The sequence below is a fragment of the Littorina saxatilis genome, linkage group LG13 (genome assembly GCF_037325665.1).
Source record: "Littorina saxatilis isolate snail1 linkage group LG13, US_GU_Lsax_2.0, whole genome shotgun sequence".
NCBI classification, from domain to species: domain Eukaryota; kingdom Metazoa; phylum Mollusca; class Gastropoda; order Littorinimorpha; family Littorinidae; genus Littorina; species Littorina saxatilis.
In genome coordinates this window covers 1,688,440-1,706,612 of record NC_090257.1, presented here as the reverse complement: position 1 = coordinate 1,706,612, position 18,173 = coordinate 1,688,440, and the positions used below count along the sequence as shown (strand labels likewise).

At 43.1% G+C, this 18,173-nt stretch overlaps 1 protein-coding gene across 6 annotated transcripts in view; it reads left to right on the top strand.

Moving 5' to 3' along the window:
* The window catches only part of LOC138946240 (dedicator of cytokinesis protein 9-like), a 132,198-nt gene that overhangs the window by 9,824 nt on the left and 104,201 nt on the right, over positions 1-18,173 (top strand). For all 6 annotated transcript variants that reach the window (XM_070317774.1, XM_070317773.1, XM_070317775.1 and 3 more), the window contains exons 2-7: positions 10,752-10,874; positions 11,494-11,666; positions 12,187-12,256; positions 13,853-13,951; positions 14,687-14,818; positions 16,575-16,740. In XM_070317774.1, coding sequence (XP_070173875.1) covers positions 10,752-10,874; positions 11,494-11,666; positions 12,187-12,256; positions 13,853-13,951; positions 14,687-14,818; positions 16,575-16,740 — 763 coding nt within the window. The remainder of the gene's footprint in view (positions 1-10,751; positions 10,875-11,493; positions 11,667-12,186; positions 12,257-13,852; positions 13,952-14,686; positions 14,819-16,574; positions 16,741-18,173) is intronic.

Below are 18,173 nucleotides of genomic sequence, written 5' to 3'. Positions count from 1 at the left end.
AAACGTTGCTAAGTAAGTCAAGTGTCAGGCATAAAGGTTTTATGGTGCTCCCTGGTGATTTCATCTTGTTTCGCCCTTGGGATTGACTAAAGTGCAGCCATGTATTTCAGCTAAGTTTGATTGATATTCGGTGAACCCCATGGAAACTGAGTGCTTGTGTTTACAAGCTGATAACCATTTTCTCATCCTACATGCTACAAGTACACAATGATGATTCAAGCTGATAACCATTTTCTCATCCTACATGCTACAAGTACACAATGATGATTCAAGCTGATAACCATTTTCTCATCCTACATGCTACAAGTACACAATGATGATTCAAGCTGATAACCATTTTCTCATCCTACATGCTACAAGTACACAATGATGATTCAAGCTGATAACCATTTTCTCATCCTACATGCTACAAGTACACAATGATGATTCAAGCTGATAACCATTTTCTCATCCTACATGCTACAAGTACACAATGATGATTCAAGCTGATAACCATTTTCTCATCCTACATGCTACAAGTACACAATGATGATTCAAGCTGATAACCATTTTCTCATCCTACATGCTACAAGTACACAATGATGATTCAAGCTGATAACCATTTTCTCATCCTACATGCTACAAGTACACAATGATGATTCAAGCTGATAACCATTTTCTCATCCTACATGCTACAAGTACACAATGATGATTCAAGCTGATAACCATTTTCTCATCCTACATGCTACAAGTACACAATGATGAATAAAAGTAAAACAGCTACAGGAACACACATGCACGCACAAACATGCACTCAGTGACACACACACACACACACACACACACACACACACACGGATGCACGCACGCACATACAACAATTTTCCAAATTTGAGCAGAGATTATGAAAATCATAAATTCATTTGCAATCAGCTGTGGCTATCGCCAAGATGATGTCCTGCAACTAATGTTATAACAACAAGATTAGTTGAAGCTATTTAACCCAATAGATGCTACTGCTACTGCTTGCTGTCAAACAGAGATGAAGGGAACAGGTTTGAGTAGGCTTAGCCTATTAGATGGGGAGTGCAGGGGGTGGGGGTGAAATTGAAAGTTTTGATTGATCACTTTGGCTCCTTCTCTGCTGCCTTTCCCCTTTATCCTAAGGCTGTTTCAGACTCTGAGTGTACTGTCAAACTACTTGTGCTACTTGCCATGCCGTGCTGTACTAATTAGTTGTCACTTGGGCGTGCTGGCTGGATGTGTTTGTGATGTGATTCATTTGGGGATATTTAGAGGCTTGATTTTGTCTGAATCGTGGTGACTTTTTCTACACGTTGAAAAATTGTGGTGTCTTTTCTTACGCACAGGGATAACCCTGGTCCTCTCATAGTAGAGTTATGAAACTCTGCATATATTTTGGCTCATGTGTGATTCATTATGGGGTATTTAAAGGTTTATTTTGTATTTAAATTGTGGTGTCTAGTTTATACAGGGATAATCTCGGTCCTCTCGTAGTGGAGTTAAAACTCTGTATTGATTGCGGCTTGGGTTTGGGCCAGAGTTTGTTTCGTCAACAGGAGGGAAAAGGTCAGTGGTGATGTAACAAAAACTAAAGCGGGAACTGTTTTCCTCCCTAATTAGCTCCTCAGAGTCAGAGACAGAATCAGTGCTAAAATGTTATCCCCCCCCCCCCCCCCTTCTAAAGGGCATATGTCTGCATATTCTGCACAGACTTGAGCGGTGGAAGCCCTGTTTGCTGATTGCTAGCGTAACAATATGGTGTTGAGCTTCCCTGGTGGGTTTGCTCATGAATATTTGTCCATGGGTTCTGTCAATTCCTAAACAAGCTAATGGCCTGATTAGGGTGAGGATCTTGTGTGGAGCATGAAAATGCCAAAAGGCGAGAAGATACCATGTGGAGGTGTTTTGTGTCACGAAAATGTTTCTCCCTTTTTGAGGGTTTATGAGTATTACAAGAGCTTAGTGAATAAAAGTACACAGACAACGGGGTGTTAGTGTAAAGGACTTTAATTAGAAGAGTTCAGATTTTGTGTTCATTGAGTCTTCTGTGGAAGCTTAAGATTTTGTGGATGTGTTGATGGCAGTTATTCAAATGAGAAATGTTGTTGGAGACCCTTAAATTTGCAGTGTTAAATGGAGTATCCGGAGGGATGATGTAGCAAACAAAGCCGGGACTGGCAACAATTATTTGTTGGCATTGTGTTAACCTTAACCTCCTTGATCTTCTTGTGTTGATTCGTTTATCAGTGTGTCGAGTTTCTGAAATTCTCTTGTTGTTGTTGTTGTTTTTAAATCCAAACAGTGTTACTCTGGATTGTTCTAGCTGGTTTTTATGTGAACGCTAGGAAAGGCAGTGCTGGAAATTTAGATTTTCTCTCAGTTAAAGGCACACGTTTTGATACCTTGCCAACATATGGCTAGATTACAGTTTCCACTCTCTGTTGTACAGTAGAATTTAAGCCAGGGTTTCATTTGGAGGAAACTTGTCTGCAGTGGAACCTGATATTAAGACATATAAAAACATAAACATTGAGAAAATCAGGTTTTAAAAAGGAGGGGGTCTTAAAATGGAGGTAAATGTACAGAAGTTATGAGGAGGGAAAAAATGTGAAAGAGCAAGTTAGGTCTTGAAAGAACGGTACGGTGTAAATTGGGAGGTCTTAGATTAGTGGCTGGACTGTACAGGTTGAAAAGATGGGTTTACAGGTATGCTAGAGAGGATTGAGAGTGGTTTAGTAATTCCAGTTTATTGCTGTATCCTTATCTAGCATGTTTCATTGGACTTGCCTGCAGGCATGATGTTCTGTTGAAGCTGCGATGATTAGCATAGCGCAGATTGATATTGAAGTGCTATATTTAACTTTCATCTAATTAACTCTGGAGACTTGGGGGCAATTGAAGATAGCCTATTTTGTCAACAACTAATCAAAATAGGTGTTAGCCGTTATGGGTAATAATAATTAGGGAGTTGATAATTTACAATGTTTTTAGGAACTCAAGTCAGTGAAACCCCCCTTTTAAGACCTTACAAAATCTGAGAAAATCAGGTCTTAAAAAGGAGGGAGTCTTAAAAAGGAGGGAGTCTTAAAAAGGAGAGAGTCTTAAAAAGGAGGGAGTCTTAAAAAGGAGAGAGTCTTAAAAAGGAGGGAGTCTTAAAAAGGAGAGAGTCTTAAAAAGGAGGGAGTCTTAAAAAGGAGGGAGTCTTAAAATGGAGGTACATTTACACAGGTTATGAACAGAACATCTCAAAAAGCAGGGTCTTAAAAGAGAGGAAATCTTAAATTGGGGGTCTTAAAGGGGGTTCCACTGTACTTTCATAGATTATTGACTTCACTACATCAGCATTGTCTTGTACGTTCTAGACAACAGGATTTTCTGAGGGTTATACCATTGTTCTGGGCCTGAATGATTATGTGAATGTCCATATCAGATTCCTTTCAAGTAGTCTGAAAACTAGTAGTTGTATGCAGATCCTTCACTATCCCCTAAAGATGGAGTACGGCTGCCTTTGTGTCGGGGTGCTTGAAAATGGTCGTGCTTGTAATATCTTTCCCATTGAATGACAGTCACCTTTTCTACACCAAGTGGCGCTGCAAGTGTTAAGCACGGGTGCACTCAGCAACAACGACAAATCCTTCCTTCACTTTTCAGATGAAATTACACTCAGTGATGAAGATTAGAAAGATTCACTTTGCAAGATCAACGTATTCATTGGAAACAAGGGCCGTTCACACACATTTCAAAAGGACACACATGTGACAATGAGTTTGATCAGTGAGCGGTGATGGTCGATTACTCCATCCACGGTGAAAGTGTAGTGCTCTGAGTGCTAGGAGGATGAACAAGCTTGAAATTAGCACTCTCAGTATGAATGGTTGTGACGCGCAGGGCGATGTGTCGGTGCACTTACTGGGGTATAGGACTACCCCAAGAAACTGGCAACAAAGTCCAAGGGTTAGTGGTGTGTCTCTGTGTCTGTCTGTCTGCTTTGTGTTTTGTTTTTGAATCTGTGTATCTATGTCAATGAATGAGAGAGTTGTTGCATTACTGCTTCTGCCCACATATATGAACACACAGACACACGCATACACACGCCTGCATGCATGCATGCTCACACACTCATGCACATGCACACACACATTCACACACACACACACGCATGCAGGCACACGCACGCACACACACATGCATGCGCATGCACGCACCAACACACACACACACACACATATATATATATGAGCCAATGTCAAAAGGTGCTGTGGGTACGCTAGGTATTTTATAAGTTCTGTAACTATTTACTGAATGTACACTCAGATGGAACTTTTGGTTTTTCTGAGAGATTAATGAATAAAGATGATCGCAGAGAAAAACCAAAGACTAACTATAAACAGTTAAAATTCTGCTCCTCATTCATTACGCAAATTAGTGCTTTTTAGGGACGTATTTTGACAAGGTGTTTGAGTACTCTCGATAGTTTTAGAAAAAATGCTAATAAGCTTTTTTCTGGGCAGTTGGATTTAAACCAAATGATTGCATGAACCCCAATACATAGTTCTGTGTGTTTTTCGTCCCATTTGTCCGCTTTTTAAAGAAATTATTAAAGTTTGAAAATTGCGTGTCTAGCGTGACTCTTTGCGTCACAAAAACTCAAACTTTAAAAAAGCTTCCAAAAAATGTTGTTGTTCAACTAGATACACAAAAGAACCAGTTTTGAACAAAAACTGTCGGTGAAAAGGAAAAACAATGAAAATAACCACTATATTTTGAAGTTTGGTACCATTTCTGGCTAATTTAAGCTTTGTCGTCACAATGTCACACTAGACACTTTTTTATCAAATTTCATTTTTTTTCCACAAAATTTTTAATTTCTTTCTTTTATGCGCTTTTACCTTGATTATATTTAATCTACACCCCAATACTCATATGCGAGCTCAGTAGAAATGAAAGTTCTAGAAAAAAATGGAAAAAATCAGGTTTATGTCCTTACATGCCACAAGAGACACTCGTCAAGCCTCAACTTAACGGCCAAATAACACAGCCGTTGTAAAAGATTTTCCCTTTTCTCCTTTAGAAACTATATACTGAATGTGTTAAGCAACTCAAAACACCAGTCATTTTACTTTGGATGTACTTTGATTTTCGAAGCTGTCAGACAGCACCTTTTGACATTGGCTCATATACACACGCAAACAAACACACAGAGACACAACAAACCCTCCCCACTCACACTCACATACACATATGCGCACACATACACACACATAAGGCCCCCCCCACACACACACACTCATGCTTTCACATGTACATACACATCGTGACTGCATGCAGCACAGGCAATGGTCACACATGCATACAAACACATATCCCTGGGACTGTCATTCCCATGAGAAGTTCTCAGTTACACCCTCACAAGTCACCAGCAGCTTTTCCATACCCTCTGCTAGCACAGCTGCCTGTATGAGTTATCCAGTTTGATCTGTTAGACACAGGTCAAGAAGACTCAGAACTCAGAACTGTATTACATAAGGATAAAGGTTTTAGACTTAGCCTAATCTTCCAACCTGGGGTGTTGGTGTGTGCGTGCATGTGCATGCATGTGTGTGTGTGCGTGCGTGTGCCCGCTCTAGACAGGACTGTTAGAAGCACTGAATACGGTGGAACCCCCCCCCCCCCCACCCCCCCTCCCCCTTTCAAGACCCTCCCATTGAAGACTTCCTCCCTTTAAACTCATTGTCTCCCTGAGTTACGCATATATCCGTACCCACTGATATGGCTCTATTTGACGTGAGGTATGGATATATCCGCTCAGACTGTTAGCTTCAGTCGCTTCCTGTAACGTCCATCTAACGCCTGCATTCCAGCGTGTTGATACACAGTTACGACACAGTTACTACAATTATGGGTGACCTGCTGCTTCTTCTTATTGTTCTTCTTGTTCTTCTTGTTCTTCTTCTTCTTCTTCTTCTTCTTCTTCTTCTTCTTCTTCTTCTTCTTCTTCTTCTTCTTCTTCTTCTTCTTCGTTCACTAGAGAGGGGTCTAAGACTGCTGCTTGCAATCCCACAATCTCTAGGTTTTGTGTAGCTAACAGTGACACCTCTTCCAAAGCAGAGTGAGTGCAAAAATCAGGCATATTGCTGATAATAATGCTGTGCATGTTTCTCATGAATGAAGAAGCAGGGTTTCATGTACTTGTGCGCCCTGCGCCATTGGCGCATTAAATCTGAAAATGTCCCATCACAATTCCTGTCAGTGCGTCAAAGGGCGCATTGAGATTTACGTACCACTGCGCCACCAAATGTACACTTTACATCGGATTACACACACACACACACACACACATATATATACATATACAGAGATAACACAATATAGCGGCTAATTCTCAGATGGCACTATATTGTACCATTTTGCATCTTTAGTCAAAACGCGTACAGGCCTCTTTGTCGCTTCTTGCCTTCGACTATGTCCCATCGGAATTTGGTTGAAGGGTACCAATGTCCCATTGCCTTTTTCTCCCAGGATATTAACCCTGAGGATGCAAATTGTTTGCTACAGTGGAGCCCCCATTTCTAGACCTACAAAAATCTGACAAAATTGGGAGGGAGTCTTAAAATGGGGATAATTTTACAGAGATTAAGAACAGAAAGTCTGAAAAAACAAGGTCTTAAAAAGGAGGGAGTCTTAAAATGGGGGATAATTTTACAGAGATTAAGAACAGAAAGTCTGAAAAAACAAGGTCTTAAAAAGGAGGGAGTCTTAAAATGGGGGATAATTTTACAGAGATTAAGAACAGAAAGTCTGAAAAAACAAGGTCTTAAAAAGGAGGGAATCTGAAATTGGTGGTTCTTATAAGGAGGGGGGGGGGGGGGTGGTCTCCGAAGAACTCAAGAGATGCCTCAGATGTAACTGTTCCTGAGGGAATCACTTACTGGCCCCTAAGACGCCCTACAGTGCTGATAGTTACCCTCCTTTCACCTCCATCCACCCCACCACCATCCACCCTACCCTTTGTCTTAGGACAGCATAGTTTTGTGCAATCAGTCACAGTCTCTTAGTTCTACAGTGAATTAACACACCTTTTAAGACCTCAAAAATCTGGGGAAAATCATGCCTTAAAAAGGTGGTAAATTTACAGAGGTCATGAACAGAATATCTGAGAAAACAAGGTCTTAAAAATAAAAGGTAGAAAGTCTTAAATTTGGGGGTCTTAAAAATGGGGTTCCAGTGTTCAAGTGTGAAAGTGTTCTAAGCTGATTGAATGCCTTGCCCGAGGGGACATTCTTGTGACATTATATGCAAGTTTTTCCTTGTTGTATAATTCAAGTGCCGGAGTTTTCCTGCACTGGCTATGCTACCATGCATTTGTTTATGCAAATGATAGCAGCGTTAGAGACATGAATGTCTATTCTCATTAGGGCTTTCTTGCACTGGTTCTTAAGCCCGTCCTTAACTGGGCCAAGTATACTTCGCGCAGCTGGCCGCACGCAGCTTCAGCACTAAGGTTTCGGTAAAAAAGACTTTGCGTAGTCTTCGCGAAGTCGACTTCAGGCTCAATTAAGAACCGCCTTTAAGCCTTCAGGCATTTGTTTATAGCAAGTTAAAGTATTGAAGACAATAGACGATTTTCGGAAATATTTCTGTCGGGTTTGTATGGGTTGTGAAAGAGTGACTACCCTTGTTTTCCTCTGACAAATAACTTCACACATGCTCCTGTCCACGTGTTTCCGACACACCCCTCGCTAGTGATTGGCCCCTCCAATGTTTGTGCGAGTAAAAAGCAAGGGCATTTACTCTTCGACAACCCATACCAAACCCGACAGTTATTTTCGGAATTTGTCTATTGAATGCCTATTCTCATTTGAGGATTGCGTGCAATACCTAAAATGCTTGCACTAGTTCTACAGTGGTACCTGCCATGAAAGGACAGCCTTGGGACCAGCCAAAAGTGTCCCTACATTGCAGGTGGCCTTTCATGACAGGTATACTTTGGTAGAGATAATATAACAAGGGACAAGAGGTGTCCTTTTAAGGGAGGTGTCCTCATGGGAGGGTCGATCCACACGTCATCACAGGTACTGCTGTACCTCCATGCATTTGTTTCCAGCCGTGTAGGGACACAGATGTCTGTTCTCATTACACCGCGCGTGCTGAAGAGTTTTTTATGTTCTGATTCTGCCTTCATGCATTTTGTGCCAACAAGGTTGATTGGTTGGCTGTTATCTTAAGACCGGTTGATTGGTTGGCTGTTATCTTAAGACCGGTTGATTGGTTGGCTGTTATCTTAAGACCGGTTGATTGGTTGGCTGTTATCTTAAGACCGGTTGATTGGTTGGCTGTTATCTTAAGACCGGTTGATTGGTTGGCTGTATCTTAAGACCTCCACCAGTCTGTCTGGAGTTTGATTGTACAGCGCTTTGAGCAGCCCGGTTAAACCCTGGATACATGCGCTATAGAAATATTATGCATTATTATTATTATCTTGTATCGTCTTGTCCTAACAAGGACCCCCCGCGGGTAAGGGGAAAGAATTTACCCGATGCTCCCCAGCATGTCATAAGAGGCGACTAACGGATTCTGTTTCTCTTTTTACCCTTGTTAAGTGTTTCTTGTATAGAATATAGTCAATTTTTGTAAAGATTTTAGTCAAGCAGTATGTAAGAAATGTTAATTAAGTCCTTTGTACTGGAAACTTGCATTCTCCCAGTAAGGTAATACATTGTACTACGTTGCAAGCCCCTGGAGCAAATTTTTGATTAGTGCTTTTGTAAACAAGAAACAATTGACAAGTGGCTCTATCCCCTCTCCCCCCTTTCCCCGTCGCGATATAACCTTCGTGGTTGAAAACGACGTTAAACACCAAATAAAGAAAGAAAGAAAGTCCTAACAAGGAAGTGTGGGAGCTGATGCTGAGTTGCAGCATTTTGCGGTTACTAAGGTTATATTTTTCTGAAGACTGTTTTCCTCATGCATGTGCACTCCTCTAAGCTACCCTGACAGTCCACCCCTTGAAAACAAAATATATAGACAAGCTTCCTGGTTGGTGACAGAATTTAAATCAGGTAAGACACACCTTGTATTCAACTTCCCTGAGTGCTGATCACACTAGAATATATGATATAGCTGTGTCAATAAGTTTTGGTCCTGCTGGTTTTTCTGCCGTTACTTGAATGGGATGAATTGCTCCTAATGTAAACTGGATGAACTGGTGCTGTACATGTTGTTGATTAGATCATCGTTAATAACACCTGTGTCTGAGAACAGGAGAAAATGGTACGTGGAAGTAGAACATTCTTAACAAGTCAAGTCAGGTCAAATTTTATTTCAAGAAACCCCATGGGGGTACATGAAAATAAAAATGAAAAAAATACAAGAACAATAAAGAGGGGAATGCAGGTTGATCCATCAATAGATACACATAAACTCTACCTGTTAGAAAGCTTACATTCTTATAGCTTGGTGGTTTTCCATTGGTCAGATCGTGATCTCTTGTGCTTTTTACACACACTTACAGATTGTTTGCATCACACAGGAAAAAGTGAGACAGTTTGGAGAGTTTGTGTTGTGAGCAGCAAAGTGTGCAGTGTTTTGGGGTACAAGGCTGAGGTGAATGAGAAAGTTACCAAGCGGGTGGGAGCCAGCCACAGTGTTGGATTGGTTGAAAATGAGATTTGTTGAGATTTCAACGAATCCGACCTGTGGTTTGTTCTCACCAGTTTGGGTGGTACCCACTTTCTCTTCGTGCATCCCAACCCTTACCAGGTCTTCCTGACTGACAAAAACAGCCACTCCAGATTGTGAATATAACACAGCGAAAAGGTTTTCCTCACTCAAACGATCCCAGGCAAACCACAGTGCATTTATGATACTAGGCAGACTGGCTGCCTGCTGTCTGGATTAGTGTGATGGACATGTTAATTCACTTAACACTCAAGTTATAGATCAGGTTTACTGAAACGGTCTGCGTCTGTCCACGTTACAGTGATGGAGACTGTGAGTTGCACCGGAGTTTATGGATCAATCTTCACTCTCTGAACACTCTGGTGGATGTTTTTATCGTAAAAAATATGAGGCAGTGTTTTGGTGAAGTGGGTGACGGATGTAAACATATGTACACTGAAACCGAAAAAAATGAAAGTTGTGTCGCACAAACATTGGGAAGCTCAGCATGTCAACTATTTTAAGCAAAAAAAATGCAACATTAAGATGGCATGTGCTTTCATCTCATATCAATCAATCAATCAATCAATATGAGGCTTATATCACGCATATTCCATGGGTACAGTTCTAAGCGCAGGGATTTTGTTTTTTTTTAATTTAAAAAATTTTATTCAATTTATATTGCGCACATATTCAAGGCGCAGGGATTTATTTATGCCGTGTGAGATGGAATTTTTTTTTACACAATACATCACGCATTCACATCGGCCAGCAGATCGCAGCCATTTCGGCGCATATCCTACTTTTCACGGCCTATTATTCCAAGTCACACGAGTATTTTGGTGGACACTTTTATCTATGCCAACACAATTTTGCCAGAAAAGACCCTTTTGTCAATCGTGGGATCTTTAACGTGCACACCCCAATGTAGTGTACACACACCAGGTCACACAGGAATACACACAAACAAACACACACACATGCATGCACGTGCACGCACACATGTTCATGATACAGTGTTTTGCAGTTGGATGTTCTTTTGGCTTACCATGACGTTCACTGGCAGCAATTGTCTATGTTGTGTGTTTCAGTCTCGTCCAAAGCTGGTGGAGCCTATCGACTACGAGACGTTTGTTGTGAAGAACAAAGTACAGCTGGTCAATGACCCCCAGAGGGACATGCTTAACTTCCCACACGATGATGTGGAAGTACCTGTAAGTCAGTGTGTGTGTGTCTGTCTGTCTGTCTATCTGTCTGTCGGTTTATGTTTGTGTGTGTGTCCATGTGTGCTTGTTTGTCTGTCTGTCTGTCTGTCTGTCTGTCTGTCTGTCGGTTTGTGCATGTTTGTCTGTCTGTCTGTGTGTATGTGCGTGTCTTTCTGTTTGTCTGTCTGTCTGTGTCTGTCTGTGTCTGTCTGTCTTTCGGTTTGTATGTGTGTCCATGTGTGCATGTTTGTCTGTCTGTATGTGCATGTCTTTCTGTTTGTGTGTGTGTGAGATCTGTTTGTGTCTGTGTATCTGTCTGTTTACTTGTCTGTGTCTGTCTGTCGTGTCTGTCTGTCGTGTCTGTCTGTCTGTCTGTCGTGTCTGTCTGTCTGTCTGTGTGTATGTCTGTGTCTGTGTGTCTTCCTAGATCCTGGGGAAGAAGAAAAGGTGGGAATGGACATGGAGGGACATTCATACTGATCCAACAGAAGAGAGTTTAGTTTTAGCAGAAAAAAGTTGCTGCAGTGATTTTATCATCTATTCTGTTTGTGCCCTGCTGTTGTGTCTTTTTGTTTGTGTACCTGTCTCATACATTTCCGAAAAAAATCGGTTTTTTCTCCTCAACCAGCCCCCGTCTCCGAAGCGCTACCTTCGGACAGAGGGCAGCACGGTGCCAGCATCGGCGGAGAAAGAAGCCAGCAATCTGTTGGTGCGTCAGGCCATCAAGACGTACAACAGCAAGTGTCACATGATCAGGTTCCGCTATCAGGCCTACTCCGGTAGCTACCAGCAACTGCCCAGGTACGTTGAATTTTAGGCGTACTTCAAATAATGCTTGGTGGGAGTGATGTCATATGTTCAAGGGTGCAGCTACTTCAGTTTGGCAAGGGAAACCGTTTTTGGTGATCGGCAGAAACTGAAATTCCGTTTTTCACAAATTTCAGGATACAAAAATTAACAACATTTTTTAAAATGTAATGCATGACTGCTTGTCATGTGAGTAGCATATCTTAGCATTTATAATTTTCTTTTGTTGATTGATTCCCAAACTTTAAGAGTAGGCTGACTGACTAAACCAACTCTTTTTACCTCCAAAGATATGCAGTCAACGTAAATAGTTGCAATAATAATAACAATAATAACAATAACAACACTTTATTGTCCATTAAAATGTTACATAAAAATGGAAATTATTTATTTGAACCTTGCACGAGTTTCAGAAATAAGCTTTTATCTTTTCCTGATGGCTTAGGAGAGGAATTAGAAACGTAGACTGTAAGCTGTTGCTAGAGGTTGTTCATGAGTATATCACATGTTTCAGAGCTCAGAAGAAGGAACCTCTGCAAGACCACATCTTTGAAATCGATGCTGAATGCGAAGAGAAAGATGATGTAAGTTGTACGAGTGAATGCATGAGCAAGTTAGCGAGTGAAGAACTACGCACGCACAGTTCACGCCTATAAGTTGGGGTGTTGTTTTTTTCTTTCTTTTTTTTCTCCAAAATTGTAATCAATCAGTAAACAAGTGATAACAAACATGGTATCTGTGTACGCCTACAAGTTAAATAGAACCGTTATTCTATTTCACACAACTTTTATCTCAAATGACTGACTCGATATCATAAATTTTACACCACTAGCATATATATTGTAGGAATGTGGTGAAGAAAAGTTTCCTGTCGTTTTTTATTTAAGCAAAGAAATACTGAAACACGTGGGCATCATATAGTACAAGGATTTAAGCATATAACTACACCTTACGGCATTATATTAAAAAAAGTAGGGTTTTTTCTGAATCAAAAAGAAAATCTGGACAGGAAATTCACACAACAGGGATATAGCTCAGTTGGTAGCGCGCTGGATTTGTATTCAGTTGGCCGCTGTCAGCGTGAGTTCGATCCCAGGTTCGGCGGAAATTTATTTCAGAGTCAACTTTGTGTGCAGACTCTCTTCGGTGTCCGAACCCTCCCCCCGTGTACACTACATTGGGTGTGCACGTTAAAGATCCCACGATTGACAAAAGGGTCTTTCCTGGCAAAATTGCTTAGGCACAGTTAATAATTGTCTACCTATACCCGTGTGACTTGGAATAATAGGCCGTGAAAGGTAAATATGCGCCGAAATGGCTGCAATCTACTGGCCGTATAAAATTTCATCTCACACGGCATCACTGCAGAGCGCCTAGAACTGTACCCACGGAATATGCGCGATATAAGCGTCATTGATTGATTGATTGATTGACAACGACATTTGGACTTGTACAGTGTTTGAACGTTGTACTTCAAATGGAAAAGAGGATTTATTCTGGAGCTTAACATGTGCAGGCTTTACATTTTGCATCATTTTTCGCTCTTTATTTTCCCTTGACTGGCTTTACATTTTGCATCATTTTTCGCTCTTTATTTTCCCTTGACTGACCTTCAGGAAATGTCACTTTATTTCGTTATGTCACGGTATTTTAAAAAGTGTCAATCACTGTATTTTAGGCAACAACAAAAAAAATAGGTGTGGTTACGGTAACATAGCCAAAAAAAATAGGGTAGGAAGGTAGGCAATCACTATTTTTTTTTTTAACTTTTTTTTCTAATGTGTACAAATTAAACCTACTTGACAGGGAAATAAGTGTGCGACTCGGGCGATTTTGCTTTCATTGCGTTTTCTGCACTCGTTTTTTTTTTGACAAATGTAATAAAAAGTTATAGGGTCGGCCCCTAAAAATAGGGTAGGTCGGGTTACCGTAACCACACCTATTTTTTTTTAGGCCTTAGAAAATGACATTTTATTTCATGACGATGTCACTTTATATTGTGGTGTCACTTTATTTCATGATGTGACTGTATTTCATGATGTGACTATTTCAGAAAGTGTCACTTTATTTCATGATGTCAGTTTATTTCATGATGTCAGTTTATTTCATGATGTCACGGTATTTCATGATGTCACTGTATTTCATGATGTCACTGTACTTGATGATGTCACTACTTTCAGGACACACTGACCAGAGAGTTTGTGTCCAGCATCACCAAGAAAGGCTGGCTGTCCAAGGGGCCGGACACGGTCAAAGACAATGTCATCAGCTTCACAAGGGTCAGTATATGTGACCCTCCACCACGACATGAGTCGCATGTCACCTTTGCATGATTTTCATATTTTTACATTTTCACAAAGAGTGTTTTATGCTCTATCCAGTGGTGAAAACCGTTTTAGAAAAGAGCGAAAACTGTTTGAGTTATAAGCCTGTGACTAAGGTGACCCTCACACTGTTACCAGACACTCCCCGGACTTATATTAAGCCTAGCTCAGAACCGCGCGAGGTGACATGCGACTCATTTCGTGGTGGAGGGTCACATATGATGCTGAAGTACTGTCATACTACTCATACCGCTCCTTGGAAATGACGTCACATACTTAAAGAGGGAAATGTTTTGAGATGTGTGCGTGTGTCTGTGTGTGTGTCTGTGTGTGTGTCTGAGTGTGTGTATCTGCACGCACCCGTATATATGTGTGTTCAGGGGTGTGGTGTGTGTGTGTGCATGTGTGTCACAGTGTGTGCGTGTGTGTGTTAGTGCTTGCATGTGTGTGTGTGTGTTTAATTGTATTTTGTATGTTTGTGTAGATGAATTTAAATATTTTTATACCAAGTCATGTGCATGTGGCAATGCCAAAAGTCAGAATTCTGGCATTTTGGTAGGTGTTCTGTCGGAAGAGAACACAGTTCTGAAACAAGAGTCAAAGATAGTTCGTTAGGCAGAGCTTTTTGACCCAGCATGCTCCCATGAAGTCAGTAAAATGATGTTTCCCATTGTCTTTTGCTGTCTACAGCAGTTCAAGCGACGGTTCTTCATGCTGAAGCAGCAGTCCGACTACACCTACATCCTGGAGATGTACAAAGACGACAAGAAGTCCGACTGCAAGGGCGCCATCTTTCTCGACCTGGCGCAGGAGGTCGTCAGGGTGAGCTGAATAAATTACAGCTAAACCCCCTTTTAAGACCCCCCAATTTAAAACTTCCTCCCTTTTAAGACCGTGTTTTCTCAGACATTTTGTTCATAACTTCTGTCAAATGTAAGACCTGATTATCTCAGATTTTCGGACGTCTTCAAAGGGTGGTTACACTGTATTTGTCTCCATTTTTTTCTCCCATATCTGAGTTTTTTTAAATTGTGACATTTCTAAAACGGGGGGGGGGGGGGGGGGGAGGGGGGGGGGGGGGGGGAGGGGAGGGGGGAGGGGGGGGGGGGCGTGGCATGATGGTGCTGGGTTTGAGCTTCTGTGGTTTTTGAATGTCAAGAATCAGTCATTTAAACAATTCAACTCACTCCAGAGTAAGTTTTGGCGAAGATGCTGATATTTTTATGACATGCAACTTTTAGCAGTCATTTGCAAAATTTCACAAAATACTATTTAACCAGGCCTGTATCTCAACGGTCGCCCGACCGCATGGGGCCTGTTCAAATAACATATTGTAATACAAATCAATCACACATAGACTCCAGTTACACAGAAGTTTCAATGCTGCATTACCAGAATCCATGCTTGTTAATATTTAACAGCATGTTGCAATATTAAACAGGGTGTAAATGCTTTCCATGTGTTTTACTGAAACAGCCTTATGCTCTTGTATTACGCATCAGTCTCCAATAGCGATATAGCTGAAGAGACAATGAGAATGACAAATAATAACCAGCCAACATCTTGTTTCACACATCAGTCTCCTTCTTCTTCTTCTTCTTCTGCGTTCGATGTTGGTGGCCGTGCTAGATCCTCAGACCAGTGGCTGCCAGGAAGTCCGCAGTCTTGCGCAGTTCGTCGGCAGGACCCCAGAGTTTGGCTCCGACACTGGTCTCTTCTTGCCAGAACTTCTGGCGTATTGTCTCTAGATGGGGTCAGTTCTGGAGAATGTGCTCCGGAGTTTGCTCTTCCGAGCCACATTCACAGTGTGCGTCATCCTGGCTGCGGGACACCAGGACGACACCACATCGATCCAAGGATAATTGTACGGCCATATTATCGTGGGAGCGTAGACAGCCGATTTTCTCCCCACGCCAAGTTGGCTGCTGTCTTCCGTCTTCGGTGGTTGAGGTTCTTACTCAGGGTTGCCTCCTCCCCAAGAGTAGCTGCCTTGCTGGGCTGTCGAGTCCACTTTACCCGGGTTTGACGTCGAAGTTTTCCTTCTCGTAGCCTTTGCCTTTCCCAAGGCGCACACAAGGCAGTGCGGGTTTTGAAATCGGAGTTGTCCTTCTCCTAGATGAGCGACCATCCAAGGTTAACGAGCCCCATCTGCCCGAAGCAGCTGGTTTTAAGGCGCCAGTGACCCGCCTGCATCCCTTCTCCTGTTAGTCGAAGACAGGGCCCGCCACGTGAAGGCCAGGAGCTGGATTTGACTGTCAGAGGTGTTTGGAGACACGAAGCCATTTGGAGCATTTCTTGGGAAGTAGGCGCTTATCTCTACTTCCACCCCGGCATAACAGTCCTTGGGCCCCACATCAGTCTCCAATAGCGATATAGCTAAAGAGACAATGACAAATAATAACCAGCCAACATCTTGTTTCACACATCAGTCTCCAATAGCGATATAGCTGAAGAGACAATGACAATGACAAATAATACCCAGCCAACATCTTGTTTCACACATCGGTCTCCAATAGCGATATAGCTGAAGAGACAATGACAATGACAAATAATAACCAGCCAACATCTTGTTTCACAGAACACAAAGAAGGGGAAGTACTGCTTTGAGATTCAGATGAACGATCGGCCGCCGTGCCTGCTGGCCGCAGACAATGAGACTGAGATGACGGAGTGGATTACAACGCTGAACAAAGTCATCAACGCTGCCGACAGTGCCTCACAGCTCTCCAGAGACAGTACTAGAGGTGGGTGTGTCTGTCATTATCATCATTATCAATTACATTTCATTTCATTTCATTTACTGTATTATCCCAAAGCTGGGACATTTGGGTCACTTCCTCCCAGTGGAAAGCTAGCAGCAACAAGAGTGGCGCTACCCAGGTGTCTGCGTGTTTAGGTGTAATCTAGCTGCCACCTGCACTTTATGGCAGAATGACCAAGGTCTTTTGATGGCCACCGCAGATGGGACATGGATACCGTCTCTGAGTCGGCAAATAAAGTTGACCTGTGTCCGTCCCTGCTGGGATTCGAACCTGTTACCTTAGGATCACAAGTCCAGTGCTCTACCCACTGAGCTACCCAGCTCTACCCACTGAGCTACCCAGCTCTACCCACTGAGCTACCCAGCTCTACCCACTGAGCCACCCGGCTCTACCCACTGAGCCACCCGGCTCTACCCACTGAGCTACCTGGCTCTACCCACTGAGCCACCCAGCTCTACCCACTGAGCTACCCAGCTCTACCCACTGAGCTACCCAGCTCTACCCACTGAGCTACCCAGCTCTACCAACTGAGCTACCCAGCTCTACCCACTGAGCTACCCAGCTCTACCCACTGAGCTACCCAGCTCTACCCACTGAGCCACCCAGCTCTACCCACTGAGCTACCCGGCTCTACCCACTGAGCTACCCGGCTCTACCCCCTGAGCTACCCGGCTCTACCCCCTGAGCTACCCGGCTCTACCCACTGAGCTACCCGGCTCTACCCACTGAGCTACCCGGCTCTACCCCCTGAGCTACCCAGCTCTACCCACTGAGCTACCCGGATCTACCCACTGAGCTACCCGGCTCTACCCACTGAGCTACCCGGCTTTACCCACTGAGCTACCCGGCCTTACCCACTGAGCTACCCGGCTCTACCCACTGAGCTACCCAGCTCTACCCACTGAGCTACCCGGCTCTACCCACTGAGCTACCCGGCTCTACCCACTGAGCTACCCGGCTCTACCCACTGAGCTACCCGGCTCTACCCATGAGCTACCAAGCTCTACCAACTGAGCTACCAAGCTCTACCAACTGAGCTACCCAGCTCTACCCACTGAGCTAGCCAGCTCTACCAACTGAGCTACCCAGCTCTACCCACTGAGCTACCCAGCTCTACCAACTGAGCTACCCAGCTCTACCCACTGAGCTACCCAGCTCTACCAACTGAGCTACCCAGCTCTTCCCACTGAGCTACCCAGCTCTACCAACTGAGCTACCCAGCTCTCCCAACTGAGCTACCCAGCTCTACCAACTGAGCTACCCAGCTCTACCAACTGAGCTACCCAGCTCTACCCACTGAGCTACCCAGCTCTACCCACTGAGCCACCCGGCTCTACCCACTGAGCTACCCAGCTCTACCAACTGAGCTACCCAGCTTTACCAACTGAGCTACCCAGCTCTACCCACTGAGCTAC